Consider the following 22,464-nt stretch of genomic DNA (forward strand, 5'->3'; position numbering starts at 1 on the left):
AGCATTAATGAGGTTTAGGAGCTAGACCACACTTGAGAACATGCACTGAAGTGGTGGCTTAGTGTCTGGACAAAGACATTAGTTTTCTTTTCTTGTTTTCCTTTTTCAACAGCAAGCAACCTTGCAAAGTCAATATATTGTATTTGTGTTAGGACAAGTGGAACTGATCTTTCAAGCATTAATTGCTGCTTGTGTGGCATTTTGACTTGTAAATGGAGAAAATTAAGTCTGGGATCTGTGACAGGTTGTTGCCATAGTTTTGAACCCATTTGAGGGGCCAGAGTTTCAGTGGGTGTAAAATGCTAGCATGCCATTAACATAGCCTGAGGTGTAAAATGGAATTAGGGAGCTTAACTTGGCATTTAGTTGCTTCATAGTAATTCTGGACGTGGGTTAGAGAGCCCTGCCAAGAGCCATCATATGATCTTGTGAGGCCTTCGCAGCTCCAAGTGAGAAATGATTCAAGGTGAAAAAAAAAAAAAAATGATCCCTGGATAATAAGTGCCCATTCCACTGCAGATTACTTTGGATCGGATAGGAACGACACACTGTTCTCTACTAACTCTCCAGGAACCCCGAAGCTGGACAAAGAAAAAAGCTGGCTCTACACCCTGGATCCGATCCTGGTGACCATCATAGCCATGAGCTCCCTCGGCGTCCTCCTTGGGGCCATCTGTGCCGGTCTGCTGCTCTACTGCACGTGCTCGTACGCAGGGCTGTCCTCGCGGAGCTCCACCACGCTGGAGAACTACAACTTTGAGCTGTACGATGGCATCAAGCACAAGGTCAAGATGAACCACCAGAAGTGCTGCTCAGAGGCCTGATGGGTGCCCTGGGGATCACCCTTGGCATTGCGCCTGGTGAGGTGGGCTGGCAGGGGGTTACTTTTTTTGCTGTTTTCTATGGGAACTGAATGCCATAATGGGAAACGAGCGGCGTGGGAGGTGCGAGGGGAGGCACTGCTCCCACCGCCAGGTCCCGCCAGCGGGTCGCGCTCCACCAGGACCGAGCGGGCGTCCCAGTGAACCGGACTGTGCCGGGCAAAGGGGCACCAAGACCCTTGTTTGTTGGTTCATCTTCATTTTCTGCTGATGTGAGTGGCTGAGACGTGGTGAGGGAGGCTGGTTTTCCTTTTGGATGTGAGAAACTAGTTGTCAATCGTTATTTTCCACTTCCTTTCTCTGATGAGTTGCTGAGAAGGCTGAGGGCTTTCTTCAGCCGCCCTGTCTTTAGAAATGACACACACACACGCACACAGAGACCCTGTCCATTTTAGACCCTGTCCAGATACTGGTTTGGCCGTAGGATTTGTGCACTTCATACAAAACCCAGGAAGCTGCAGTTTCCAGTCCTGCATGTAAGAGCCTGTTGTTACCTTTCACTTTCCTTCTCCTGGCAGGGGGGAGAGATAGGATGCTGGGTTTGGTGTCAATGGTAACAACAGTGCTTTCTAAGTCATTAAGAAATAAAATAGAAAGGAACCCTATGTGTAGAAGCACCTCTTTGAGAGAAGCTGAAGAGCCTTAAAGTGATTTGTGAATAAGAGCCATTTATTAAATCCAAATCTTGGATTGAAACAGCCGAGGCCTTCATCAGGAAGGCCCTTCTTTGAATCTCCCACCCTTCTTGATCCTGCCCTTTTTCCTTTCCTTTTTTCTTTTCCTTTTTTTTATTTTATTATTATTTTTTATTTTTGTTATAATGAGAAAATTGCAGCAAACAAAAGACAGAGTCTGCCAGGTTCCCTGCGCTCAGGCATTCAGAAGGGGGCTTCGCTGGGGCTTGGACTCGAGGCACGGCACCAAGGCCTCCCACAGGTGCCAGGGAGGGAAGATGAAGGGTAACAGAGGCCAGAGCCGTGCCCGCCGCCCCAGGGTGCCCTGCCGTGTGCCCCCTGCTCCCCGGGGCTGCAGGGCACCAGCTGGCACTGCCAGCACCTATGGACCAAATTGCTGCCATCTTCTCATCCCCTTCGGAGTAGAGCGGCACCGCTCCTGGTCAGTAGCAAAAACGTGAAGTTTTATTTCTGAGCTGTGTTTTGTCTTAGTTTAAACAAGTGCCTTAGAAGAAGTATTTTTCCTCCATCTGATGATCAGTGCTGTATCGAACAACAAGTGAGGTCTTCATCCTTCCCCGGCAAGATGCTGTTCTTCATGGCTCAATGCTGGGCGCAGCCTGGCTGAGGAGCCTGGTCCTTCTACTTTCAAGTGGTCTGGCTACATCGTCCACAGCTGACACCTCCCCACCCAGCTGTGCTGTGGAGAGGAATGCTTGGAAAACAAGCTAATGGAGAAAAAGAGTTCAAATGCTGGGCCCCAAACCAATGAATGCCTTCATTTCCAGGTTAGTACAGATGGATCGCCCATATCAGCTTGCACATACGTAAGGAAGAAACTTTTCCAGCATGCTGGATTTGTTTTTTCAAAAGCTCTTCAGAAATACCTGTAACGTCCTGGTTTTACGTTTTGCCTAGCATAATATTATGGGTTGGGGATGGATTTTTTTTCTCCTTACTAACTGCGGAGCACTGTAGGTGTGATGTGCCGCAAAGCTCAGTTTACACAGTCCCTGCAAACACATCCTGCAGCAGGCCAGGTGTTCGGGGAGATGAGCAACATCTGGAGGGGAGATGAGCACGGACAGTGCCACAGATGCTCCTTGCTGCTGTGGGAATAGAAACATTTGTCTAGTGTTTCATGAAAAGCTCCATCAGACAGTAAGTTTTTAGGGGGGAAAAAAAAGACTTACCCGCTCTAAGAAGTATGCATGTTTTACTGGTGAAGCAGATGCTAGCAGCTGTGTCAGCCAGACATCCACATTTCATACTCACACACTGACTCAGACACACACATGGTCCTTTATTTTTTTAATTCACACTGTGTGCCCGACAGGAATGGCAGTAAGCCTATCTCAGATTCTCCTCTCAAGTCACCTTATTTCTTCTGGCATTCTTCATGTACAAATTCCACGAGTGTTTTGCTATGCGGAAGGAATGTGGGCAGTCAGAGGAAATGTACCAGACCATTTCAAAGCTGGATTGCTGCTGCTCGATGGTTTTATCCCCTTCAAATCACAGGAAAGGGGAAGGATGAATGGAAAAGGACCATACAGTAGAAAAGTCAACTTAGGCAAACAATAGGTGAAAATATATAAGTAAAAAGGTAACGTTATGGTGTCTAGTAGGCGTACAGAGAGAAGAGTTCGTATATACATATATTCAGAAATAGTGTGTTTGCACACGCACGTGGATTCTCTGTATGTATCGTGTACGTGACTTATTCCGTGGGACTGACTCGTGTTGCTGTATCTCTTGATCTGGGGCAGGAGAGCACGGCTGGTCCTGGCGCTATCTTGGCGTGGGCCTGGGGAAGCTGCGCACGGGGCTGGAAGCGGCCGCCCCGCAGGTCCCGCTGGCCCCTGGCAGGTGGTGCAGGGACCACGCGTGCACTTGCTGGGCAGGAGCAGGCCGATAATGCTGCAAAGCCGATACCTCACTTACCTCTGCTGGGTGCTTTACTGTTCTACTACAGAAAACTGTGTTTGATTGTAACTTCAACAGGGAAAAAAAAAAAAAAGGTCATCAGTGCATTCAACTCATTGCATCCTCCTCTGCAAATATATTAGGTTTGCTGATCTCAATTCCCTTTGTAAAATTCAGAAGAAGAAAAAAATAAAAAGAAATCAGTGTTAATGCCTTTGCTGAAATGGGCCATTGCCTCCACACCCTTCTGATGGTGAGGACGTGTGGCCAGCAGGCGGGCTGCAGCGCAGAGTGATTTCATTTTGTGGGAAGGTGCTGGGGCTGAGCATGGGAATTAAAGCATTAAGAAATTATATGCAGAAATGGAACTTCTCCAAGGTTTGCAGTTCAAGGTGTTTGACCGTTCACTGGCTGAGCCAGGACTTATGGACTTAAAGAGCTTTTACTGTGATTCTTCGGTGTAAAAAAAAAAAAAAAAAAAAAAAAAAAAAAAAACAGAAAAAATCAACTGTGTTTATATGATTTGTATAAAAACCTTTTAAAATTACTATTTAATAAACATTATGGTAGAGATTATGTCTCAGTGGCTTTTTTTTGTTATGGAAGAAGAACAACAAGAAAACCAAACCGAGAGCTTTGGGCAGCCCGAAACCCCTGGGAAACCGCAGCACGGCTGGAGGTGCATGGCCCTGGGCTGCCTGTCACCCCACGGCCACACACATCCTCCCCATGACACGGCCTCTCCTCCCCAGAGCCAGGGAGGGCACAGAGGCTGCTGTTTCTGTAGGAAACACCACATCAGATGTGGTGTGGGCTGCATGTGGGGCTGGGCAGGCTCAAAGCACCCTCTCTGTCCCTGTCTCCTTCCTGCCAGCCTCGGGGCACCTTCCCAAAGCCGTGCTCCTCTCCCAAAGTGCACACACGCTAAAGAGGCTCCTTAAGCGACGAAGGGCAGGCGGCTGGCAGCTTCGATGGAGGTGGCGGCGTAGCTGCAGCCCTGACAGCTCCTCCTCACCCGGAATAAAGTGCCGGTCTGCGGCTTGGTACCTGGGGGAGCGGCTGTCAGGGATGTCAGTGGGATGCAGCAGCAGATAAGTGACTCAATCAGTGTCAGACCTGTCCTGCCCTAACGCCGCCCGTAAATCTCCCCAGCAGGAGACGTGCCTCTGCCAGCGGGAGAGCAGGCGGCGGGGAGCCGGGTGGCGCGGGGCTGGGGCTGAAGCCCAGCACCAGGGACAGGCATGGAGCCGCTCCACACCAATGACATCTCCAAGGGGTTCGGCAGGAGCTGGGATCCCCCATGCGGCCCCGGCTGGCAGGGTGAGGAGGGGCCGGGGGACATTTTCCACCCACTATGCTTCCAGCACAGGCAGGGGTGCCTGGCGGTGGCAGGAGGTCAGGGAGCTTCATGTGGCACAAGAGCCATCAGTGGCACAGCAGGACGAGGGCTGGCAACACTGCTGGTACTGCTGGTGCGGCCTCGCCTTGAGCTCTGTGGGCAGTTTTGGGCACCCCAGTATGAAAAGGACATAAAGTATAAAAGGACGTAGTATAAAAAGGAGGGTCCAAGGGTGAAAGGAGATGGTGATAGTTACAGAGGGGAAGACATATGAGGAGCAGCTGAGGTCCCTTGGTGTGCTCAGCCCCGAGCAGAGCAGGCTGAGGGGAGGCCTCATGGCGGCCTGCAGCTCCCTCACGAGGGGAGCGGAGGGGCAGGCGCTGAGCTCTGCTCTCTGGGGACAGCGACAGGACCTGAGGGGATGGCATGGAGCTGGGACAGGGGAGGGTCAGGCTGGGGGCTAGGGAAAGGTTCTGCACCCAGAGGGAGGTCGGGCACTGGCACAGGCTCCTGTTTCACCGTTCTCAGCCTGCTCCAAGAGGGGCCCAGCCGCTGCCACATGTCCTCCAGTGCTGATTGCAGCCTCGTGCATACCCTCACCCCTGCTCTCCTCCTTCTTTTAGCTGTGCCTTTGCTCTCTGTTTTAGCAGAGAGTCTTCAAATAATGGCTTGCTGTCTGGACAGCTGGGGGCTTGGCAGTGAGGGGGAGCCATGGGGCTGCACTAATGAGTAGATTCTTAATTAATTAATTGCAGGCAGGTGCAAACAGAGCCTCCTGTCGCCTCGCTCTCCTCTGTCACTGTGAAGAGCTCCTTTGCCTCTCCAAATCTGCCACTTGGGTGTCCAAGGGCACTAAGCAGTACCAGGGGCTGGCCGGGCACTGCCCCCCCCCCAGGTACACAGGACCAAGGCTGGAGCTCCCCTCCCTCCCCGACACAGCTTCTGGCCTCTGCCCCCTGTTCCTGCCAGGCTCCCAGAACAGCAGCAGGCAGCTCCTTGGGCAGGGCTCACACCACGCCGTGTGCCTGTGTTGCACAAGCGGCCACCTCGCACGTGAAGGCAGCCGGGGAGGCGGCGAAGGGCCAGCGCTGCTCCCTGGCAGCCGCCACGCGGGCTCCGCTGCCAGCGACCGCCACACAGCGACGTGTTCGAGGCAGCAAGCGCCCCGTGACTAAAGCAGCTTAATAGGGAAATAACTAATCCTTGATGTGTTGAGAGGGAATGACTCCTCTCGAGGCTCCCGTATCATAACTCGTCTGCACCACTCATTTCCGAGATGGAAAGAGCCGAATTAAACACTTGGCCTGGGTGCCAAAAACCCAGGGAAGAAATATTGCCCCGCTGCCTTGCGCTGCTGCAGTGGGTGGAGGACAGCACAACACGCCAGCTCTGCGCTCGGGACTGTTTGCTGCAAAAGGCTTTGCGCACATTTCCTTGGTTAAACGTTCACAAAACCAGAGGAAATGGTTCTCCCAGATGCTGCTGGTAATTTCCTATCGGCTCCCTCCTGGCCGGTGGCGCGGGGCTGCTTTGTCACCCCCGCAGAGGAGCTGCCCACCTCATGCTTAATGATGGCACTGACTGAATCCTGTACGGAGGCTGTCAAGACTTTTAGCGCTGTTTCTGCCCTCCTGCTCCCTGGGGCTTATCCAGAGAGCAGCCCTGCCCTGGCTTCCAGCCCATCTCTCTCAGCAGCCCCGGCGACATGTCCCTGGGCAGCGCAGGACCCCTGGGCACAGCGATCCAGAGGTGGTGTGCCTGCCACAGCCCCCAGGGTGGCCACTGCACCCTCACATTTTCAAGGTGACTTGCAACGTGCTGAAGGTGCCGGGGTGCCCTGGACACTGCAGCAGTGGTAATCCAGCTCTGCAGCAGCCTCACGGCCTTCCCTGCTGACCAAGGGGCTTTGCTGACTTGGGGTGAGAAAAGCTTCTGGGAGCCAAAGCCTCCCTACCTCAGAGAGAAATAAGGATGATTTAAGTAGTCTGCTTGTGTCTGTGGTGGAGAGTGAGTCCCCAGCTGACACATCAGAGGGAAAAGCTGTAAGCCACGGCTGCGTTTATTACTGAAGGAAGTTGGGATCTGCAAAGCCAACCTCTTTAAGCACTCCGCGATAGCATTTTAATAAAAAGCACAACAAGTCCACAACAAATCACAGCTTTGAAGAAAAAAAGCGTCAATTCCTGTCAAGTTTTGAAGAATTGTCTGAGCTTGTGGAAAGTGAATTCATGCTACGTTTCCCTCACACTTTGCACTGAGCAAATCCACAGCACAGCCGGGCATGTGGCAAAGCTGCAAACCGTGCCGGGGGCGGGGGGCGCAGCCGCCGATCCAGCCTCTGCAAGTCCTGTGGAAGGATTGAGGCTTAAAGAAAATGAAATTTATGGTCCGAGCATTAAAATATTAAAGGACCTTAGGAACAGCCATGAATCTGATTTGGGGGGGGAAAGGCAAGTCTGTCATCAGGCAGAGACAAACGGCTGCGGGACTTGACAACTCACATAAATCTGGCAGAGGAGAAGAAATAAAGCCCAATCAGACTCAAAGAGAGAAAAAAAAAAAAATAAAAAAAAAAGGTGATGAAAAGATTTTAGGGCATAAAGAGTGAGAACCAGAGGGAAAGCTAAAGAAGATAAGGACTTGAAAGCAGAGAAGCCATTACAAAAATAGCAGCAGCAGTAGGGTAGAGCAGGGAAATGATTAAAAATTGACAAAAGCGCGCAGATCGCAGGGGTATTTTTGATGATCTCCCCCAGGAGAGCGCAGTAGGTGTCTTACTGCAAAGCGTGCCTGAGCGAGGGGTCAGACGGACAGACGGACAGAAGGACAGACAGATGTTGGGACGGGTGCCAGCCCATCTCTGACTCCCTGTGGCCCCGAGCAGGCACAGCGGGGAGGGACGAGGGCTGCGCCGAGCAGGGACCGCAGCTGGGAGCGGGGAAAGGGTGCGAGGAGTGCCGGCGCTAGGGAACACCGCCCGCGAGCCAGCCCTCCAAACGCTGAACAAAAACCAACCTTCAGCTACATTTCGGAGGAAAACAAGAAGCATCTGGTTCCCTTCGCTGGTGTACATAGCGAGAGAAAAGTTGGCAGTACATTTGATTACCATAAAAGAGAGAGCTATGCACAAAAAGCCACATTAGAGTAACGTCGCGCAAAACAAAGTTAAATGTCTGCCTTGTTTTGGACATGCTCGTGGTAGAAATGTGAGCAAAGGTCAGCCCCAATTAACGAGGGCTGCAAATGAATTGGCCGGACTGGGCCTGGCGCCCTGCCGCGACGTCTCACCCAGCGATTTTTATTTATCGAGTTATTTATTTGCTTGGACAAGGAGGCATCCTGCAAACAGGGAGGAAGCCAGGCCTGGTGCTTCCAGGGGATGCCTGTCCCCATCCCGCACCCGCCTGGCTGCCCGTCAGCAGGGCGGCTCTTCGGGGGCGGGCAGAGGATGCTTCCCTGTGGGTTTGTGGCACAGAGGGGTTTGTTGCACCCCTTCCTGACACACTGGCAGCGATTTACTGCAGAAGTAGCTAAATATGGGGTTTGGTTTGGTCTGGGGAGGGAGGAGCAGGAAGAGGAGCCGAGCCCTGGCTCGGTGAGGCTCCTGGAAAGGAGAAGCCGTGCTGGCAGCCCTCGCGTTCCTCAACTTGAGCAGGACACAGCTGCTGGCCCAGCTCCTGCAGCAACGCGCCCTGAGCAGCCGGGGGCTCGGGGGAGGATGGAGCGGCCACAGGCAGAGGCGGCAGCACCAAGCCCTTCCTGCAGCGCGCCCTCGCTGTGCCAGGGCACATCTGGCCCCAGCCCCGCAGGGCCAGGAGCAGGACATGCCAGCGAGGAGCATCCTCACCTGGCCCCGCGCGGGGTGAGTGAGTGACGGGCCCCACTTGCGCGGTGTTTCAAAAATAGCCTTTGTTGTTTTCAAAGGAAGAAGTTATCGCCACTGAGTTTGGGATTAGAAATAGTCAGCTGGGTTCAGCGGGTGGTTCTGGAGGACGAGAAGGGCTGTGGTACCTTGTACTTCTGATACCAGCAGTGTGACAAGCAGGACACTGCTCAGTGACTTGAAAAATGAACACCTCTGCCTGAGGTTATCAGCCTCGGGATAATGACAAGGTGGTGAAGGCAGCAATGCTGCTCGAATTGAAGAGATTCAGGAGCCTGGCTGGGGAATAAGTTGCGATGATTCCCCAGATACTTGAGCTGAAGTGCAGCTAGCTCCGATAAACCACACGGCATGGAGCGAGCCAAGCAGTGACAGTGCCTCATTGCAGCTGCCTGGGCAATTTGGCAGGTCAGAACAACATTTTTGCAAGCGTGACCGATTCCCATCCATGTTTTCCTGCGGCACCTGAGGGATGCCCAGAGGAACTGAGGCTGGATGAGGGCGCAGCCGCCGTGCCCGGCCAGGAAGCCGCCCAGTGGCCGGGAACGCCTCTTCCATCACCCCCAGTGTCTGCCAGGCTGAGGTCACCAGCTCTTTTTCCAAAATCAGAGCAACCCTGCAGTCAGACCCAACCATAATCCTGTCCCTGGAAAAAACAAACGTGTCTCTTTTAAATGAGGAGGCTGATTACAAACCATGGCCTCCTGGCTCCCCCATCCCGCCCAGACGGGGTCCGTGCCAATTCAGCCGGCAGCAGGAGCAGCACAGCAAGCCCGGGGCTCGGCCCCCCGAGCCTCCTCCCCGTGCATGTACCTTCAGGGGCTCTGGCCCACTGCAGGAGCAAAGCCTCCACGGAGGCTCCTTTATAGTGCCCCTTTGTTGCATCACTTTACGGTGGAAATTAATTTAGAAAAAAGCCTCATTAAAAAAAAAAAAAAAAAACTCACACCTCTTTCTCCTCCAGCACCCTCCCCAAGCAGTGACGGGGGATAATGAACTGCTGGGACTGTCATCCACAGAGCTCTTAATGACAGTATTCGCCATGTGTGTGTGTAGCATCGGCTGTTCTCAAAGCTCTCATTATGAATAGTTTTCAAGCTGTTTTGACTATTATCTGCTACAAAGAGAAACTCACTGCTCGCTGCCTGTTTCCCTCGCTGAGGCTGCCCAACGTGAGCTGCGTGGTGCAGCAGCACCGCTCCCCTCCCTCTCCTCCACCCATGTGGCACCAAAAAGATGGACAAACGCAAAGGGGACAGACCCAGTGCCCACCCCATCGCTCTCAACATGGCTCTGGGCAAATCCTCAGGGCACTGAGGATTTACCAATGTTTTGGGGACTGTCCTTTTTGGGGCTGGAAGTCCCCACCGCAGGCTCGGCAAGTGGAGGAGGACCCAGCCAGGCTTCGTCTGCACTACAGAGAGGCCACAAAGATGCACTAACCCATCTGTTCTCCCATCTTTCCCTGGACCCTTTGCCATGAGATGCAGTACTTTGGAGGGGCAGCTGGAATTTTTCTGGCATTAATTTAGTTTCGGTCTGCTCACTGTTAACTTTGGGCTTGCTGTGCTTTTTGTGGCTTCTTTTCTTATAGCAAGCTTATTTTCTCTTAAAGCAGGGAGAGAAGCAGCTTGGCACCACAGGCACTTTAAAGATGTTTGAACATTTGTGAGAGGAACCAAACACATTTTCTGAATGCTATGAAAACCACCTTGACCACCGATGTCTCAGCAAGAGCCCTCCACACACACACCCCTCCGACTCAAGGTCACAAAATGCTTCCACGGTGTCAAGCAACCAGCACTTCAGGTCTGTAACACCGCCCAGGGCCATGCAGGGAGGTGGGACGGCTGGGAGATGCCAGCACCCACCACCAGTGACCCCGTCCCTGGCAGGGGTCTGGACGCACTGGTCCCAGCAGCGCGTGGCCGTGCATCCCCCAGGCACCAGCCGGGTTTAGCCGCTGAAGCACGCTGCAATGTGCTGCTCTGCTCCCTGGCGAGCAGCTGAAACAAACCTGCAGGAGGCCGAGTCTGTCCGAGAGGCTTTTATTACACCAGCCCTGCCTCTCCACACAGGTTACAGCTACCTTGGCAGAAAATTGCAAGCTGTTCCCCTGCACGGGGCCAAGCCCGAGACGAGTTTCCCAGCCACACTTTGGGACTGTGCTCAGATATTAAGGGGACCAGAGAGTGTCATTACTGCCAGGTGATAAAAACAGCCACTATTTGTGAAGACTGATGGCCTTTGTAAGAGCTCCCAACAGAAGCTCTGCTCTGCACAGTGGATAATAACAGCCGTCGCGGGCTGACATCCCAAAGCAGCTGCATTTTCCAAGGCTACAGAAGTGACTTCAGGATTCCTGGCGCCACGTTTCTCGAGCATCATTTTTTGGCAGTTGCAAAGCCAGGATCAGTTAATATTCTTAGATGATCACAGCTTTAGGATGTCGCCTGCCTTCCCCCCACTCACAGCTCTGTTTCTGGATTTCCTCCCTGGCCCAGCAAGGCTGAGGTCTCACCATGAGCAGCGGCTGCTCTGCGTGGGAGTCCATCCAGCAGCCAGCAAGCAGCACTCCCTCTCTACCTTCCCCTGTGACATGCAGAGGAAATTTAAGCCTCCTTCTCTGTCAGTAACATAGCTGCCAGATTGCACTGTGACATCGTAAAGGCATCGCTGCATCACGCTGCAGACGTCACCCTGCAGCAGTGACACCTGCACCCTCACCGCTCTCCCAGCCCCTTTTCACCACCTCTGGACACCGCAATTCCCCAGCCACATGGGGACCGTCCCTGGCCGTGTCACCCTCAGCCACCACACGCCTCCCCAGCCACGGGCACACCCAACAGGGACAGGTCCCAGCCATCCCCACACACCAGATGCTGCCCACACCGGGGACAGCTTCAGCTCACGCTGTGGTGTAAATGCCTGAAGTAACTAGGAAAATAAAACTAACATTCACACTTTTAAGGAAAAGGTACAGCATTGAAGAGGCTTTCAGGGTAGGGCATAACTGCATTATCTGAGCATTCCCTAGGCTCCCAACCTTAGATGCTATCGCGCTGGGGAAACTTGGTGTGCTAGCTCTAAGGAACACCACGGAGCGTAGAGTGGAGTGGAGACACCACGGCTAGGCTCTGTAATCAGGTGGGGCCTCGATTGTTCTTGTGCACAAAGCTGCACTTTTTGCCACCCTAAGCCAAAGACCTGTCATGTTTTGACAAATGCTGTACCCTAGTGTACTTTTTGCTCATTATAATATCATTATAATACCAAAACACACCTCCATCCCAAAAGCTACCCGCCTCCAAGGTGCGACCACCCCTCACTGAGCATGCGCTCTGAATTTCTCGGAGCCTATTACTTTAAACGGAAACGGGAAAACTTTACACCAATCATAACTAAGATATGCTTGACTAGAGCCACTCAAGCTCCACCTAAAAGATAGAAAATAATATAAATTGGCCCAAGAGAGAGGGGATGTTAGGGAAGATACCATCGTCAGGGGAGATACCATCCCGAGGACATACAACATCCTTAGGACCTCCTGACTCCTGGGATCAGTCGACGGGCTGAGCCTCTCTTCCCCCCCCATTGGGACGCCTTTGGGTGAGATCTGAATATTTGCTTATAAATCTCTATAGAGTCTTTGATCCTTTTAACGCTTTTATTTCTAGGCTGCGCACCTATAACACCTGTAACACCTAGAACACCTGTAACACCTAGAACACCTAGAACCCGCACCTAGAACCCGCACCTAGAACCCGCACCTAGAACCCACACCTAGAACCCACACCTAGAACCCACACCTAGAACCCGCACCTAGAACCCACACCTAGAACCCGCACCTAGAACCCGCACCTAGAACCCACACCTAGAACCCACACCTAGAACCCACACCTAGAACCCACACCTAGAACACACACCTAGAACACACACCTAGAACACACACCTAGAACACACACCTAGAACACACACCTAGAACACCTGTAACACCTGTGTATTTCATGCATACTAGCTTGCTTTTGCAGATAGTCACTATCACCGGCAATCCAAAAGAACCTGATTATCTGTTGCTGTAATAAACCATACTTGATTGCATTGTGATAGCTCTCATTAATGCAACTAGGGTGAGGGTGGTTATCCGTGATAGTTCAGTGTTCTGAATCTAACCAGACCCCCAGACGGTTAATGCATTGTTGGTGAATGTCTGAACGGACCCCCAGGTGGTTAATACGTTTTTGGTGAATGTCTGAGCGGACCCCCAGGTGGTTATTACGTTTTTGGTGAATGTCCGAACGGACCCCCAGTTTTGGTGAATGTCCGACTGGTTCAGTACTCTGAATCCAACCGGGCCCGTAACGGTTAATCAGCTACACCCCTTTAACGCGACACACGCTCACCACAGGCACCCCGCTGCCACCATCCAGCCCTGACACCTTTTCATCCAGCTCAAGTGCTTTCTTCTGCACGGGTTTCCTTGGCTGAGATGAAGACTTTGTGAAGACTGCTTGTTCCTTTCTAACCTTTCAAGGTTCCTTTCGGTATGAAGTTCCCTTCACATCATCCCCAGCAGATGCAGGTAATAAAATCACAGCAGATTTATGACTTTGAGAATCTCATTATGTCTATCTATCCATCAGGAAAAGGAGCTGGTTTTGAAAGAGGCAGGAGATGGATTTTGCTGTTATTATTTATTGTTTAAAAAGGAAAAAAAAAAAAAAAAAAAAGAGTGAGAGGGAAAAAAAAAATACAAAAAAAAAAAAAAAAAAAAAAACACCTTAAATCCTTCCCAGGCCCAACTGTGGAAAAGCATTTTCTTAACTTACCAAGAGCAGCTCCTGCTCGTGCTGATGCAGGATGTGGCACCATGACTGTTGGAGAGACAGGAGCCCCACGTCTGTGCTCCTCAGCCAAAGTGTCTCCCAGGACCTGCTTCAGCCCCAGCAATGGTGTTGCCGTGGATTGCAATCAGCCCAGGAGGGTTGTGCTGCTGGAGACCCACAAGCGACAAGCCTGCATTGCTCGAGGAAGGAACATGCTGGCCAGTCACTGCTGCTGCCTGCCCGTGAAGGTGCTCACATCACTGTGGGGTGGGACAGAGAGAGCCCCACGTGTTGCCTTTGCCCTTGAGGAACCCCAAGGCCACGTTGGCATGCCCAGGTTTTGGCTGTGGGGCCCAGGCAGGCCTCATCCCACGTCCCTCCATGCCAGCACAGACACCATGGCACAACTCCCCCCGGGCAGTGCTTTACCAAAGGGGCCAAAGGCTGCAAATGGAGGACTGGGTGTCAGGAAAAGACCAGGAGGGACCAAGTGCCTTCAGAAGCAGTCACGCACCAGGGACAAGGTGACAGCCCCAGCAGCATTGGTCCTGGCCGGCGGGTGCAGCCTCGCGCCGAGCAGCCGCCCTCGGCTCTCTGCGGGACAGCACAGGAGGCTCCTTGCCCTGTTCCCATGCTCTCCACCGCTGCTTTCCCAGCTCTCCTCCAGGCATATCCCATCTGCCCCTGCCCACAGGGATTTGGGATTTTGCGCCACGATGCTGGCTGCCTCGCTGCTCAGCAGCAGAAGCTTGTGGGTGGTGTCAGAGAGGGTTAAATAAGTATTTTAGAAGGATCCAGGCTGATGGAGCATGGTAACGGGTCATGTGTTTGCCATGTCCTCTGACCACATCAATAAGGGATTCATCACTAGTAAAGTTCCCACTTGGGAAATACATTTTCCAAGCCTCATTCCAGCCAAAAGAAGGCTTTGCAGGCCTATTGTCAACATGATTTGGCAGCTTGCTTGCAAATGCTTGAAGACCTCTCTAGCATCGCTCCCAGCAAAGCCCATTCCCAAAGCCCTCAGCAGCCCCTGGTTTCCCAGCCGAGGGGAAAAGGAGCACAAAGGGCCCAGTACAGTTCTGGATTAGACAGACCCAGGCACGTCAGGGGCAGGGACTGGGTAAGACCGGGATGTAATAGACACCTGGTAGAAAACTGTGGTGTCTGCAAAGTCAACAGGAATTTGGTCATCAGCTTGCCGCCTCATTTTCAGCTCCAAAATACTGCTGGGGACTAGGACCTTCAGTCACTCCCTGCTCTGTTTTGTGATGCAGAGCCCCTTTCTCTGAAAACATAACAAATCAGTTTTGATCTTTCCCATCAGCCGCTTTTGCAAACACACGCCCTGCTCGACGTCTCTGCTCATACATCAAAACACTTGGCGAAACAAAGCAGAAACCTGCTCTTCCTGTCAACTAAAAAATTAATTAGGAAAGAGCCCTGATTCTGTGGAAAATAAAAGAAAAAAATAGAAAAAAATATAGAAAAAAAGACCTCCTTTAGCTCTTTAAGCAAAAAAGGCCATGCAAAGAGTAACCACTATTGAACAGCCATGGCCATTTTATTTGAAAGGTGATGTGTCTGTAGCTAAAGTTTGACAGCCTGCTTTGAGAACCCTTTCTGTTTCTTACAAAAAAAAAAAAAAACTCTGATTGTAAGGTCTGATTCAGAAAGGATGGAAAAAAAAAATCCAAGAGAAAGAGACAGCAGCTTTGGACAAGACACCATGGGCTCCATTAAACAAAAACAACCTGTCATTTGCATTCACTTGGCAAGTGACTAGACCTGAAGTTGGCTGCACACTTGGTGCCCCACCATCACTTTCCAGGGAGGAGGCTGAAATACTCTTATCCCTGTTCATTAGGCCAAAGCAATTCTCTTAATGCCACTGAACCAGCCAGGGACCAGATCCCGCACGTAGCATCATTGGCAGAGTCGCTACACGGACTCCCCCAGCAAGCAGCCAGGGGAATTGATCCTTGCTGCCCCCAGTCCTTCCACAGCCCCCTCCAACCCCACCCCACTCCCGTGTGGCACCCAGCCCCGCTCCTTCAGCCTCAGCTGCATGAGGGGCAAGGACGTCTGGGTGCAGAGCAGAGCTGAACTCACCGCTGTGGCCTAGCAGAATGAAGGGTGGTCTCTGTACCACACAGCAAAGAGGAATCAAGGCTTTTTCCAGTAATTGGAAATATGACAAACCCTTCATTAAATTACTCTCCAGAAACTCGACTTCTGCTAGGCGAGGCTGCCACGCTGCGGCAAGCCCTCGAGGCCGTCGGCCAGCACAGCGCCCTGAGCTCCTTGCGCATCAGCTGAGTAAGTCCTTACTGCTTCCTGGCCTGTGTGTTGGGCCACGATAAGCAGCAATATCGCAGTGCTCAGCGTCGCCCGATAGCACAGCAAATCATTAGCGGAGGGTGAATCACTGCGAAAAGGCTGGCAGCTCCCTCATGCCCTGTGTGAATGCGCTGCTACTGCTGCAGCTGCTGGCGGCTTGGGGCCAGGCTGCCTGTCCCTGCCCGTGACCAGCAGCGTGTGGCCACAGCAGGGTGGCAGGAGGAGGGTGGCCCCAGACAGACAGCGAGGTGTGCCCAAGCTGCACACCCATCCCAAACACCACAGCCAGCAGCCCTGCATCCCACCCACGTGGGGAGCAGAGGAAGGAGCCCCTTCCAGCTCCCCCATGCATTTCCCTTTAGTGTTCTGGCCAGTCATGAAGAAATATATTGCTTCATATATTTTCTTCAGTATTACCAAGTCCAAATCCTTGTGTTTGTCTTCTGCTGGCACAATAATTTAGAAATGTGTTGCTGCAGAGAGCCTCGCCTGCCTGCCAGCATCTCCCGCAGCGGCGCGCCAGCAGCAGGCAGGACTCCTCACAGCTCCTTCGCAAGCTGCTGGACCTCACCGAGCTTTCCTAGAGACACAGAGGGGACAGAGCCCCAGCTGAAGTAAACTGCTGTAATCTCATTGCTATTCCCTGTTTGTTTGTTTGTTTGTTTTTATACTGGCCACCAATTTAGCCTGCTCATTCAACAGCAGTGCACAGCCTGTGGCTCCACTGTGTGGAAAAGCTGCTGCTTTCTCCCACCAAGGCAGAAACTGGTGTTACCTCCTCTGCCAGCAGGGACGGGAGGCGATGGCGGACTGATCCTGCAGCCTGGGAAGGACTCATAGAAAAAGAGAAGTGTGTGAGCAAAAACCCTTCATTGACACAACAGATCTCCTTACTGGGTCAGCCTGATGCTGCATCAGCACACTCAGATGGTGTGTGTAAAGAGATCCCACAGCTGGTTTGGGGTAACAGCCTCACCGGGCGGGTTTTGGGCTCCTCTTCTCACCCAGCTGCAGAAGGCCAGCACCAGACATGTCAGCGAGCACCACAGGCAGGGCTGTGCTTCCCACCACCAGCAGAAGACTCCCATTTCAGAAAGCACCTCATGGCCTCCACGCTCATTTTCCCTGCTGCCAGAGATAAAGGCTGCCACAGATGTGCTTACAACTTTGATATTTTTTTTTTTCAAATCATTTGAGAAAGCATCTTGTCAGAGAACAGCTGGAAATGATTGTCCTAAGCACAGTTGGCTCAGCTGGCAGCCTTCAAAATACGGCCATTGTACCAAGAGTTTAACATGGAGAAGTTAATGGTCTGGCAGCGAGGCAGTGGATGGAAAGCCAACGCTGTCCTGGGGTCTTGCGGTCTGAGGTAACCCCACTCCCCATTACTTCGTGTGTGCGTGCTGTGCTGGCTGCAGGCAGGGGCAGCCAAGCGGTGGGGCAGTGGCCGGGGGCAGCCCACAGGGGACAGCTTCTTCCCTTCCTTCAGTTCCTCACAGAGACAGGAAGGCGAGTGCAATCAGCTTGGCGCGGATCTATTTACTATGAGCACATACGAAAGACTCACAACAGATCTCCTCCCCCACCTTTGGCAGGCAGCCTACGTGTTGGCAAGCAAAAGATGTTATCTTAAGGATACGCTGCAATACCCTGAGTCATGCTGGAAGCCTGAATCCGCGAGGAAGCCTGCTGCAGCCAAGGGCCTAGCGCAGGGACGCCATCTTCTTACTTATGGCTTGCGGGGCACACGCTCCGTGCCAGAGCACCGCGGGGCTGACAGACAGCAACACCTCACCACCAGCAGCTGGGAGATACGAGACCCGGGCCCCAGGCTGAGATGACAAGAGCACAGCTCCACCAGAGCCCTTTTGCTGATGTCCCTGGCTAAACCACACTGTCCCAGCAGGGCCGCAGGGTGTGTGAGGCGGCTGCGGGGTCAGCCTTGGGCACTGGGTTTGTGGGCTGGGGCACTCACAGAGGAGCGAGGCCGCAGAGCTCAGCTGAAGTACATCAGTCAGGGAACTACCGCGTGGTTGGGCAACAGAGCATAGTGAGGAATATAAAAAGGCGAGAAATATCAAATGCAAAGCCCAGCATTAGCACAACACTCGGCTTAGCAACTCCAGGACTCCAAGGAGAGGAACTTCAAGCCCTGAAGCAACTTTAAATGAGGAGAACTTGGCAGCCAAGAGCTTTAGGGGCATGCCCCCATCAGGCAAATTTGGACATGAGCATCAGAAACTTGAATATTTCCTGGGGGCAAGAGAGGACTCCCTCTCCTGGACTGTAAAGTTTTCTAGACGAGCAGGTATTGGCTCCTACTGTTTCAGTGATGGTCACATTTAGGAGTAGCCAGAGAACAGCACAAGCAGAGCCTCTGCGGGTGATGCTGTATACTGCAAGAGTCCTCGGCAAGCAGCAGAGCCCAGACCACAGAACACGTTTTCATCAAACAGTACAGCAGCAAGTCCTCATGCATCCCTGGGCAGACAACTGGAAAATGGTGCACCACTGAAATGCATTCAGGGGAAAAGGGGCACCCTGATATGTGCGATAATAGAGCAGTCCCAGTGGGGCAGCATTTTGGGGTGAGATGGACACAAAATATATCACTGTCATCTACAAACTGCCAGATGGAATTAGCAGGTTTTGTGGCAGCTGCTAGCTACTGCATGTAGATGTATAGATCTTCAGGCCAAAGGATCAAATAAAATCATTTAATATGAACTCCTACAAGAACCAGGCCACAGAATCATGAGTCCATAATTTCTGCCTGGCGCTGGGCATGTCTTTTAGGAAGATTTTCAATCTGGATGTAAAGATATTGAAGGATGCAGACTCTACAGTCCCTGAATACATTAGCAGATAACCTTAAGCAGTAACAAGGAAGATGTCACTTTTTTTTGCCTGTCTTCAGCTTTCAGGCATTGTGTGTTGTTATGCCTTTGTCCTCCAAATTAAACAGCCCTCCGCCCCCATAAATCTCACTCCTAAATAAGTATTTCGAGATGATGATCAAGCCGCCTCCTAACCTTTCCTTTGTTACACTAAATTAGTTTAAACTTCCTTCACAACTCCCTCCAGGGACAGTTTTCCAGGCTCTGAACCTTCTGCTCCCTGCAGCAGCCTCCCCTTGGCTGCCTCCCCTTGCTGCCTCTGCGGCGGGGCTGCCAGCGGCACTATGATGAGGCAGGAAGCTGGGGCTGATGAAGTAAATCACGCTGCTGGGTCAGGAAGCGGCTCCTGGTCATATCACTGGTGTTCAGAGGTCTCCAGAAACCACCTTGGCCCAGCACGGACAGGCTAAAGGCCAAACTCTGCTCCTCCGGCCCTGGTCTCTGCCTCTCGCCCCCACGCCAGCCGGCACCAGGCAGCGCTGTGTGCAACCGAGTCTGCAAAGCAAATAATTAACAGCGGTAATTAACCTCTCTGCTTGCTTTTATGCAGTCCCATCAAAACTCTGGGGTGCTTTTGTTTACTTGCTGTGTGACAACAGCTTGATGGATTTATATGAAGAAAATTAATAAATAGGCAGTACCCACGGCAAGAAATAATTGGGAGGACTTAATGCCACTGATTAAATTACCCATTCAGAAACCAAGAGCTCTAGCTAAGCCCCCCTCCTTTCCCCTGCCTTTCCTCCCGCACCTCTGCACCTGGCGCCCTCGCAGCAGCCCTGCTCGCCCCTCGGCTCTGCACAGCTCCCTCCGTGTCCCCCATCCCCGTGTCCCCCAGCTCTGTGTGCCCCCATTTCGCTGTCCCCCCAGCCCTGTCCCCCAGCCCCGTGTCCCCCAGCCCCTTCTCCCGTGAGCCCCGAGCTCCCCCTAGCGGGGCCGGCCCCGCCGCTGACCCCCCCCCGATGCCCACCCCGGGCAGCTCCTCCCGGCACCGCCGCGGGTTGCTCGGATCCTGCTGGCTGTGCAGGTGTGGTTCCCACATCTTGCCTGTGTTTTGTTTTCTCTGTATGCCAGGAGAAGGGAAGCACACGGATTCAAGGCGCAGGTGGGGTATTCAGGCACTGTTCTGCTCTGGAAACGGCAAGGTTTGAGCTTTGCACCCCATTGCCCATGGAGAATTAGCACAACACATCCCTCCCTTCAGAAAAGGAAGGCTAGTTACTTCTGCCAGCACTGCATCCCAAGGGCCACACTATTTGCTGTTCCTATGGGGTTCTGAGTGCACACTTTGCATTTACCCCAAAGGGCCAGAGGAGCTGCCCAGGCACTGCTCCACGCTCCAGGTGGCTGCTAATGGGTGGGTCGGGTCTCCTTCAGGGCCACGTCTCGGAAGTGGTTCAGTCACCATCCCTAGAGGTCTTTAAAATAAGTTTAGATGTAGAGCTTAGTGATATGGTTTAGTGGAGGACTTGTTAGTGTTGGGTCAGAAGTTGGACTCAGTGATCTTGGAGGTCTCTTCCAACCTGGATGATTCTGTGATTCTGTCTCCTTCCCCCACTGTCTGATCCACGGTCTGGCTCCTTCCTCTATCCAGAGCTTCAAGAAAACAAGGTTCCAACCTAGAACATTGATGAGATTGGTCCTAAAAGTTAAAGAAAATAATGAGACTTGTGTTTACTTACCCTAAGCCTTACCCTGGGGCAAGAGTTTGTTTTTTTTCTCTCCAGCCACGAGATCAGCCCCTTTTTCCCTCCCTACAAGAGAACAGCGTTTCTCTCTTGGACCTCAGGGAAGGTCCAGCTGCTGGAAGGTCTGACGGCAGAGAAACCCACCTTGCTGTAGGATGGAGAAGAAATGCAACCAGCCTCTGTGTTTCTCCAGTTTTGTGTTGACATTTCTATTCCGCGTTGCTCCTTATCAGCTCAGGGCCAGCCTGGCCCACAGGCAGCTGATGACATTTTCAGTCATCGGCATTTTTCCAGTTGAGCTGAGATTAAGCCAGAGTCTTCTCATATGGTGGATGGCTGAAAAAGCGCTAACAAGGGCCTCGTCCACAGCCGAGACAGTGCCGTGGTCTCGCAGTGCTCTCACTGCCACATGTGTCACGTTACAGAGCCGCAGCCACACACAGCACCTGTACCTGGGAAGGGCAGCACCAGCACACAGACCTCCAGCGAGGCAGAGACCTCGGCTTGTTGCTTCCATTGGTGAGTCAGCTGGATCCAGGCATCCCCAGGACATGGCTGTGGTCGCTGCCCATCTCTGAGGGGTGTGTGGGGACCCCCCAGGTCCTCAGCAAGAAGGGGAGCACAGAAAGCTACTCCCAAAGCCACTGGAGGGCAGGGTGAGAGCAAGAGCTGCTTTTTCAGCTGAGACCACGACGCCAGGTGTTTGCATGGTGTGCCTGATGTCCACGGCCAGCATGTCTGCTGAGCAGATTGCAGCTGCTGGTGTGCTTACGATACACACATGCATGAGGGCACAGGCCTGCGCTCCCAAATACCCGATTGTACTTGCAAATGAAGCCGCACGGTATCTAAGTGCACATAATTTGCAGGTGCCGTCAATTTTCTCCACAGTCTGGTTTTAACTGCAGGCAAAAGAGTTGTCAACAGGAGAGCGCACCTGCGGGTTTGGAGGCTGGCTGAAAAAGCAGCAACAAAGCAGCAACCAAAGGCAGGACCAAGCAAGGCAGCCTGACAGAGCACATGGGAGAGCTGCATCAGCAGGACAGAGCTGATGCTGCTGGCAGAGCCGGACAGGCACAGTCCCCAGAACAACCATGGGACCTGCTTACTTGACAGCCCGCTGACACTGGAAGTGCTGCTGGCGGGTTTGTCTTCTCACCTGAAGGAAAGCCAAGGTGAGAAATACCAAACAGGAGCCTTTTCATCACAAAGGAGGAAAAGAAATCTATCAGAAAGCAGCATGCTCATCCTGCAAAGCCTCACTCCCATCAGACTGTCATGGGGAAGTGCCAAGATATGTCCAAAGTGGAAAATGAGACAAGAAGCAGCTTGGAGAGGTTTGTGATGACTGAAAATGAGCTGCACGCTCACAACAGCGGCTGGGAAGGGTGGCACCCAGTGCCACCAGTGGGACTGGTTAAAAAAGTGAAGCTGAAACTGCCTCCCAAGTTCTTGGAGTGTGAAGGAAGGGGAGTAGCTGGGGGACCTGTTGCAAACTGATTGAAAACAAGGAAGAGGCTTCCTCTACTTGCAAATAGGATTTTGGCAACCACAGACAATCGCTTGCATCAGGGCAGCCACTGGGAAAGGTAAGGATCTGCGGCTGTGCTTCAGAGGCTCGTGGAGTGAAGCAGCTCTGAAGGAAAAATGGGCAGCAGGGGAACCTCAGGCTGCAAAGGCCACGCCAGCTCCCTGGGTCTCAGGGTGTTGGGAGGGGATCCCATCTTTCCCTACACACTATAATATTGTAGAGAAGGGAGGAGAGCAGCATGCAGACCTTGGATTTTTGGACTGTGAAAGAAACCCTTGTAAGAGTGCTTTGCAAGGTAATCCATGGGCTGTCCTCCAGGCAGGTTAGGTGGCTCTTGGACTAGGCAGTGCTGAGGAGGGTTCCCCTGCAGTTCACCTTTGATAATGCTCTCTTTAAGATCCTGTTCTTTTCATAAAACTTGGCCATAAAAGTAAGCTTAGTGCAGGAATGGGCAATACAAGTCCACCCGTGGAGATCTC

At 52.5% G+C, this 22,464-nt stretch overlaps 1 protein-coding gene across 5 annotated transcripts in view; it reads left to right on the forward strand.

Annotated features, from left to right (window-relative positions):
• Nucleotides 1-4,054, forward strand: part of NRP2 (neuropilin 2) — an 83,858-nt gene extending 79,804 nt beyond the window's left edge. For 3 of the 5 annotated variants that reach the window (XM_068685933.1, XM_068685934.1, XM_068685935.1), the window contains exon 17: nucleotides 520-4,054. In XM_068685933.1, coding sequence (XP_068542034.1) covers nucleotides 520-824 — 305 coding nt within the window. In that variant the 3' untranslated portion in view covers nucleotides 825-4,054. The remainder of the gene's footprint in view (nucleotides 1-519) is intronic. The other 2 variants (XM_068685936.1, XM_068685937.1) reach the window with 1 other exon arrangement.
• The last annotated feature ends 18,410 nt before the right edge of the window (nucleotides 4,055-22,464 follow it).

Source organism: Anas acuta, chromosome 6 (genome assembly GCF_963932015.1).
Source record: "Anas acuta chromosome 6, bAnaAcu1.1, whole genome shotgun sequence".
Classification (NCBI taxonomy): Eukaryota; Metazoa; Chordata; class Aves; order Anseriformes; family Anatidae; genus Anas; species Anas acuta.